At 49.5% G+C, this 8,176-nt stretch overlaps 1 protein-coding gene across 2 annotated transcripts in view; it reads right to left on the bottom strand.

The window, feature by feature from the left end:
* The window catches only part of Adra1b (adrenoceptor alpha 1B), a 117,806-nt gene that overhangs the window by 49,554 nt on the left and 60,076 nt on the right, over positions 1-8,176 (bottom strand). The window contains exon 3 of one of the 2 annotated variants that reach the window (XM_013354120.2): positions 6,579-8,093. In XM_013354120.2, the coding sequence (XP_013209574.1) occupies positions 6,579-7,527 (949 nt within the window). In that variant the 5' untranslated portion in view covers positions 7,528-8,093. The remainder of the gene's footprint in view (positions 1-6,578; positions 8,094-8,176) is intronic. The other variant, XM_005368177.2, reaches the window with a different exon arrangement.

The following is an 8,176-nucleotide window of genomic DNA, read 5'->3' as shown; positions in this document are numbered from 1 at the left end:
CACACATACACACACTACATACACACACACACATACACACATACACATACACACACACACATACACACACACATACACACACACACATACACACATACACACACACACACATACACACACACACATACACACACACACATACACACACACACACATACACACACACACATACACACTACATACAACTATTACCATTCATTATCATCTTTCCTTCTAAAATGCTATTTTTGGTGTCTTAAAATAGAAAGGATATCGTCTTCAGATTGAAAGGACAGTCGTTTAGATTGAATACATCTCATTTTTAAAAGAACACAATGTTTTCCTCGTTTTGTCATGAGCCAGTGGAAACTCTGGGCATCAGATCTCTGGCGAATTTGGGGGAAGCAGTGTACTAACAATAGAGCTAGCACAATGAGTGTTTATTGAGTACCACGTGCGGAGTCGGATTCTACCATTTGCTAGGTGTGTGACTTTGGGCAAGTGATTAACCCTCTCTGAACTTGGTGTCCTCATCTTTGGAGGCAGGGATGATGTGGCTTGCCTGCAGGGTCACGACCCCACACAGTATGCCTTGTGTGGAAAGGATGCTCCATAGTGCTCATTCTATGACACCATGCTCCAGGACAGAGACACCATCATCCCTCCTGCTTCCCACCCCTTGGATTGGACCAATACCTGGCTAAGACTGAGGCTACATCTGGCTGTGCAATGGAAGCTTAGCCACATTTTTTTCCCCTTTGGATAGCCATGGGGTATCCCATCCACAGCTGCCTAGGTGTAAGGAGAACTAAATTGTACCTGATGCACAAGAGTGCATCCAGGAAAGCTTGGTAAGGGCTCAAGATTGTTGGTCTCACAAGAAATTCTGGTATAGGTTGATGGTGGGGTCCAAGGGCCAGGGCTGTCAAAGCAACACCTGTCAGATGCCTCTTAACATAGCTGGGTTTCCCCACAGGGGCTGTTAGCCTCAGGTCACATGTTCTTTGCTCAAATCATAACGACACCCAGTAGGTCCTGCCCGCTGTCGGGTTTCATGAGTCTTGGAGGATGTCTGGAGAAAACTCTGGGAGACATCCTCTTGCCTGTGCTCAGGTTTTCCCTGATCCTGTCTTCCCTAGCTCAACAAATAGTACCCAGATGGTTCTCTGCCACCATCAGAGTCATTCTGGACACAAGTCTCTTCCTGTGCTCCCTCACACCGAGTCCTCAAATCTGTCTGTCTCTTGCCATTTCCGCCGTCACCTGCCTTGTGTAAGTCACTGTTTCCTCAGCACATTTGAAAGCTTCCAGTCCCATAGCCAGTCTGTTTCTACATGTTGGCCAGAGTGACCGTTTTCAAGATCTCTGTGTGTGTGTGTGTGTGTGTGTGTGTGTGTGTGTGTGTAGGTAACTATGCACATGAGCATAGGTGTCCTTGGAGGTCAGAAGAGGGTGTATCAGATTACCTGGTTGCAATTCCAGGTGGTTCTGAGTGACTCCATGTGCGTGGGTGCTGGGAACCAAGCTGTGGTCCCCCGCAAGAACAGCAGCTGAACCATAACTCTTTAAGTCCCGTAATATGGCCTATAGTCCCAGCATGGCAAGGCTTCTGCCCATGCTTGCAATCTTACCAATGCTTGTTCCTATCCTAAGCTCTGGGAAATTTCCCATCATCTCCTGCTCCAGAAGACCTTCCTGCTGCATGGATCTCTCTTCTACAAATATTCTTGAAGAAGAAGCTGCTCTAAACTGTTCAGCCTTCTCCCTCCATGGTACTCCCCTGGGACCTCATCATACACTTATTCCTTTTAAATAGTTTCCGTTTCTCATCACAAATATATTTGCGCTTCTTCTTGTGTTTCTTCAAATACCTCCCTAGAAGTAAGTTCCGTGACACTTACTTATTTTACTTACCATAGTTTTTCTAGGAAGATCCCTGGACACAGTACCCATTTGGTAAATTCATATTAACTCAGTGAATGAATGCATGATGAAAGATGTGATCCATATTCTTAGGAGGAAGGCAAGTTCCCTCCTGCTTTTTTCTTCAGTTTGGCTCTGGAAGATGCTTAGCACCCACATTGCAGGAGGTTTGGAGAAAATTGAGCTTTAAGTTTGAACATGGATAGCCTGCCCTGACGCTTTATTAGCTGGTCTCCCTCCCTGCCCCCCCCCCTTAGGGGTGGGCAGGATTTTACAATGATGTGTCCTTCCTATCTTCTGACAGGGTGGTGAAAGGGTGGTTTGCAGTTTCCTGGAGAACTTTCACTATCATAGCAGGTTGCCATCAGTGGGCATGGAGGTCAGGCTCAGTGGGACAGACAGTGGTCTCTTCTGAGAGTGCTGGACTCAGTCTCTGGCTCTAGTGCTGTCATGCTGTGTGACCCTGGGTAAGACTCTAACAGTGGTGAGCTTTGGTGTCTTCATCCATGAGGAGCTAGCTGTTAGCTCACAGGGTGTCTCTCTGAGAGTTAATGGGGTAATACTATAGGAAGTCCAGGAGAATGTCTGGACAAGGTATATATTCGATAACCATATGTTGAGTAGACAGGTAGAGACAGTATTTAGCTTTGGTTCAACAATTCAGCTTCTAGTACAGAAGCAAAGACATAGTAGACACTTTAGGAAGACTTTGGTTAAATATTTAATAAATGGCCAAATGTATTTTAGCTCAGTAATATTTCCCTCTTCTAGGGAGGATTCCCTGTTTATAAAAAAATTTCCCTCCTCCCCGAGTTCTCAAAGCAACTGTTTTCCTCGAGGGACTCTCCAAGGCTGAATTGGAGGATCCACCCCTGTTTATGAGGGTGACTGTCCTAGCTGATATCTGAGACCCTCATTCTAACTTGTGCTCATAGTTCATAAGTCCCGCTTCCCTCCTTTGAATGAGACGAGAGACAAATGGATGAAGACAGATTGCTGTTTGGTTCCAATACTATATGGAACACAACTGCTTCTTTCAAATTGACCTTCATTTATTTGGAGGAGAGAGCAGTTAGTTCAAGAACGGCTTCCCGGTGCCTTTCAACATTTGAAAAGGAGGAAGAAGGATTTGGAGCAAGGCAACTTTCCAGTGTTTTCTAAACAGCCCACTAGACCCAGCCGCTTGTTGGCTGACTGGCACTTCCTACCACTCATCCTTACAGAGAAATATATACTCTTTTATGAAGAGTCCAGCCACTCCATCAGACCTTGCCCAGCCTGTCTCCCCTCTGGTGGGAGTTGGTCTTCATCGTCCTACCAAGCAGCTGGAGGTTCTTTTGGACATCATGCATGGTCCATGGGACAGAAATACTACTATATTCTGGTTCCAGATTCTCTGTCACTCCCTGGCCCAATTCCAGGGGCCAAAGAAAGAGGTTCTTGTTTGATGAAGCGCATCCCTGATCTTGAATAAAGGAGCGCGGATCCCTGATGCAACTGGGTCTGAGGCCACAGGGAAAGGGTGGGGAGAGATGACTGGGGTGGCGCAGGTGGGAAGGGCTCCACAGGAGGCTTCTCTGCAGGTGGCCCAACCCTGCTCCCAAAAATAAAAATCAGGGAGGAAGAAAAACAAGTGGGGGGCCCCAGAGCAGGGTTTTGTAGGGCCATGTCTATTTTCCCTCCTTCAGGAAGGAATCCCAACCCTTCTCTCCTATGGAGAAAACAAACACAGCCATGGAAATCTCATGCCATCCAGGCACCTGCAAGTTTAGCTGGACTGGAAGTCGCTCCTACCTGAACGGTCCTGAGTGTCAAGCGTAGCCTTCCTCACATCTGCTTTTGCTTCCTTTGAGGAAAATGCCCTTGATGGAAAATTTAGAATTGAGAGCCCCCTTTAGATTCCCCAAATGCTCCTATTGCCCCATGTGCTGGGCATCACTGGAGGAAGTAGGAACCTATAGCCTCATCATCTTGCTGTAGTGTTCTTAAGTTATTCAGAAAACAAGCATTGAGATGCGCCTTCTGTTTCAGTTCTTGACCTTTCCACAGCCATTACAAACCCGCAGCTCATCTACAGGGATGGTCTCACCTACTGGGTTTCCGTGGATGAACAATGCTCATTGGGCCCACTCAGTGACAACACACTGGAGGGTTCCCTGGTGATCATGGCATGGACTGTCAGTTTTCACTGACAGGAGAGGGGAGCAAGCCTGAGGGCACCACAGGCTGGGGAAGTGAGTGACCTTACACTGCTACTGCATGGACACTAAGGACCCCAAATATTAGAAGGTCAGGGTCTCAACAGGCATGAGCAGAAAGCAAAAGAAGACATGAAGGCAGGCTTGGCAACTTGAAGCATAGGATACAGAGAGAAGCCGTGTCATCTCATACCACTGGGTGACTAGGGAAGGTCCGAGCTTGAACCACTTAAGGATACTAGGCTCCAGAGGGGTAAGAGATGCTCTGACCAATGATTTTCAAAGTCTCGACTGTGGTCCACCCCTTCAGAATCTAAACATGTAGACTCGAGATCCATCTGATGGACTGAATCTGAGTGTCTGTAGGCGGCACCCAGGGGGCTGTGTTACTATGGAGTTCCTTGGGCGGTCGTTATACTCAATAAATTTTCCCTTGGTCTCATTCAACCATCTTATCCTCCACACAGGAGATCGGAAGACCAGAGAGACACACAGCAACAAGTCCAGTGTCACAAAGTTAACTGATGAGCAAGACCAAAGCAGAACTCTGTAGCCCGTACCACCTGAGTCTATCCTTTCTATTTCAACTTGTTGAAAGCTCCCATTCCCCTTGAAGCTCGGAGCCAAGGATTGCACCAGTGATCATTTCTGAATCCCACTGGACTGCTTTTCTTCTTAAACATGCCCTGGTCATAGCCTCTGTATGTTGGTGGGTATATCCAGGAGGAAGTAACAGGTGCAGGATTGGGAAAGGATACAGGAGAAACCCTCTGTTACCTCCACTAGGGTGAATGGGGCTTGATTTAGAGTATTGACATCTAACTTGGATTAAATACTTGCTGAGGTTCAGATCCTTTCCTTTCTTTTCATTACATCAACACAAACCCCTTGGAGCAAAGACTAAGTAGTTCCATCTTGCTGATGAAGAAACTGAGGCTCACAGAGGAGCAGTGATTACCCCAAGGTCATATAGCTGAAGAGAGACCAAATCACACCTACACAGAACCAGGATCTTAGAGACGGCCCTATGCAGTTCAGGCTAATCCATTGTTAACCAAACAAGGCTGACAAAGGTCCCAAGACCTTGAGAAGGAGATTCATTCTCCTCTGCATTGGGGACATAATCACCCCTGGGACAGAATTTCAAGTTCTTTCTATTTAATACCATTGAAAAAAATATTTCTGAATAGCATTAGTCTGCCAGACTTCCTTTAAAAAAGATCACAGAGACAGTGTGTTACATAGGTTTTTTTTTTTTTTTCCCAAAAAAAGGGAAACTCTTGGTAACCATTTACTGCCTTTTCATTCATCCGTTTCTCACAGGAGCGGTGTGACTCTGGAGTCACAGCTGCAGCAGGGGTTTGGTCATCTAGAGACCCTGCAGGGATGGCTGGTGTGTGAGGTCTGTTGCATGTATGCGGTTGCTGCCCTCTGGTACCAAGCCCTGAGCACTTCCATTCATCCCCCCCCCCCCCTTGTCATCAGAGGATAGGAGAAGAAATCAAAGCAGATCCATGCACCAGAGAAGGAACAAGGATTTCCCAAGCCATGTGAATAGTATGTCACGGCACCTCCCCTCTGTTTATTTTAGCTAGACCTTGGGTTTGTTTTTGTTCCAGCAGGAAATGGGCAGCCTTTTGAACAGTTTACTTACTAGGACCCCCAAGTCAAAACTGATGGACGCATTTTTATAGATGGGGCAGGAGGCACTGAATTCCATCTTGCTTAGTTTTGGCTTCTTATAGTCAAAGCTGAGGGTCAGCTATCATTAAATTCTGAGCATTTCCTAAATCACCAGAGTTCGGAGCATTTTGGGGGGTGAAAACTGAGGATGTTTCTCTTTCAAATCCCGAGCTTCAGAAAACTTAAAGGCTCCTGAAAAGCTGTGTGGCTGTAAAATGCTGTAATATCTGGTAAGGACGACGGTGCAGAGAGAGGAGAGCCAGCAGAGAGGGAGGAGGGTGGGGGAGGCCGCAGCCACTGCAAGGTTGAGAAACGTGGTCCCTGCAAATATTGAATGAACACTGCCTCTCTCTGTAGGAGCCGCCTCCCTGCTTCCCCAATGCCGCGTCTGCAGTAACTACAAACTATTTGGTATGCTGCCTTAGTGACGCTGCCTTCTCAGACACATCGTTACTACCGAAATAACACCGGTGTGATGTTGGATCCCCGTGTCCTTTTTAATTATTAAACCGAGGCCAGCGAGTGAGTCATTCCACATCCCAGATTCTCCTTCAGAGCTTCTATTTCAAGTGCCTAGTACCTTAGCTTTTTTTTCTCCCACCAACACCTGAAGTTGGTTCTTAGCCAATTCCCCAATCTGCAAAGCCTTTGCAGAACAAACAGTATTATCCAATCTCCAAACACACATTGATAAAATAAAAATAGCCAAACCAACACAAAAACTTTAAGGGTGAGACTATCAGGAAACCCAGGGGATAAAAAGGTCTATCTCTCCTCTGCCAGTCCCCAACTTACCAAGTGGGAGAGCGATGAAGAAGGGGAGCCAACACAAGATGAACATTCCGACTACAATTCCCAAGGTTTTGGCTGCTTTCTTTTCCCTGGAGAACTTAAAAAGTTTGACAGCTATGGAACTCCTGGGGTTGTGGCCCTTGGCCTTGGTACTGCTGAGGGTGTCCTCATGAAAGTTCTTGGAGTGGATCCGCAGGGTCAGCTCCTTGGAGTTGGACATCTCCTTCATGACTCCCGCCTCCAGGTTCTTGGTGGTCCTCTTGGCCACGATGTAGACCCGGCAGTACATGACCAGAATGACCGCGAGTGGGATGTAGAAGGAGCCCAGGGAGGAGAAGAGGGCGTAGAAGGGTTCTTCGGTGACCCCGCATTCCTTGTCATCATTGGGCGCAGGTTCTTTCCAGCCAAGGAGAGGCCCGATGGAGATGACCGTGGACAAGACCCACACACTGAGGAGTGCCAAGATGGCCTTCCTGCGGGTTACCAGCGTAGGGTACTGCAGAGAGTAGCGCACCCCAATGTAGCGATCAATGGAGATGGCACATAGGCTCAGGATGGAGGCCGTGCAGCACAGGACATCCACCGCTGCCCAGATGTCACAAAAGATGCGCCCCAGCACCCAGTAACCAAGCACTTCCAGGGTCGCAGAGAAGGGCAGGACTGTGAAACTCAAGAGCAGGTCAGCAATGGCCAGGTTGACAATGAAGTAGTTGGTGGGCGTCCGCAGGTGCCGATTGCAGGCCACTGACAGGATGACCAGGATGTTGCCCACGATGGCAAAGAGGATGAAGGCGCCCAGCACCAGGCCCACAGAGATGGCCCTGGTGATGTCCAGCTGGGGCAGTGTGGAGTTGCTCGAGGTCTGGTTGGGGCCAGTGAAGTTGGCATCTTTCAACTCTCCCCAGTGGGCAGGTGCTGATGTGTTGTGGCCGGTGTCCAGATCGGGATTCATTTTAGAGTCCGCCCTCCATAGCCAGGAAGGAGATTGGGCTCGGAAGGGCTGCTACCAAGGCTCCTCAGCTGCCCTGAAACTTTGCTCCCTCTGTGGTCTTCTTTCCAGAGGCGTCTTCCTGACGAGAAGTCATCTCCCCCGGGCAGCCCAGCCCGGCAGCACGTCGCCTGCCTGCACCCAGCGGCTCGCTCGCCTGTCAGAGGGAGGAGGAAAGAGGGGACGAGGCGGCAGCTCCAAGTTTAATGGTCCACGTCAGGCGCGCCTGGCCGGGCTGGCGCGGGAGCTCGGGGAGGAGCGGGCGCCGGGCCGGGGGTGCCCGGCTGTGCCCGGCCGGCGGCGGGACTGCGGACCGCGGTGCCTTCTCCGCCCAGCGATCGCGAGGAGGGTCTGCTTTCAATGAGCCGCCTCTGGGCTGACTGCACGGCGGTGACATCAGGCGGGGAAGCCCGGGCGCCCTGACTCTGTGCGGCACTAGGGGGCAATGCGGGTCCAGCCAAGGCGCGCAGCCCCGACGCCGCCGCCAGCTGGGTCGGCCAGGAGACCAACCGCGCCAGGCACTGTTCCCTCTGTGGGGATGGGGCGGGGAACAGAACAGGGATCCGGGTGTGGGCATCCCGGTTCATACACCCCAGGGGGCCCGCTGGGATTA

This window comes from Microtus ochrogaster, unplaced genomic scaffold (assembly GCF_000317375.1).
Source record: "Microtus ochrogaster isolate Prairie Vole_2 unplaced genomic scaffold, MicOch1.0 UNK30, whole genome shotgun sequence".
NCBI lineage: Eukaryota > Metazoa > Chordata > Mammalia > Rodentia > Cricetidae > Microtus > Microtus ochrogaster.
The sequence above is the reverse complement of the archived record's forward strand: the minus strand, read 5'-3'. Positions and strand labels throughout refer to the sequence as shown.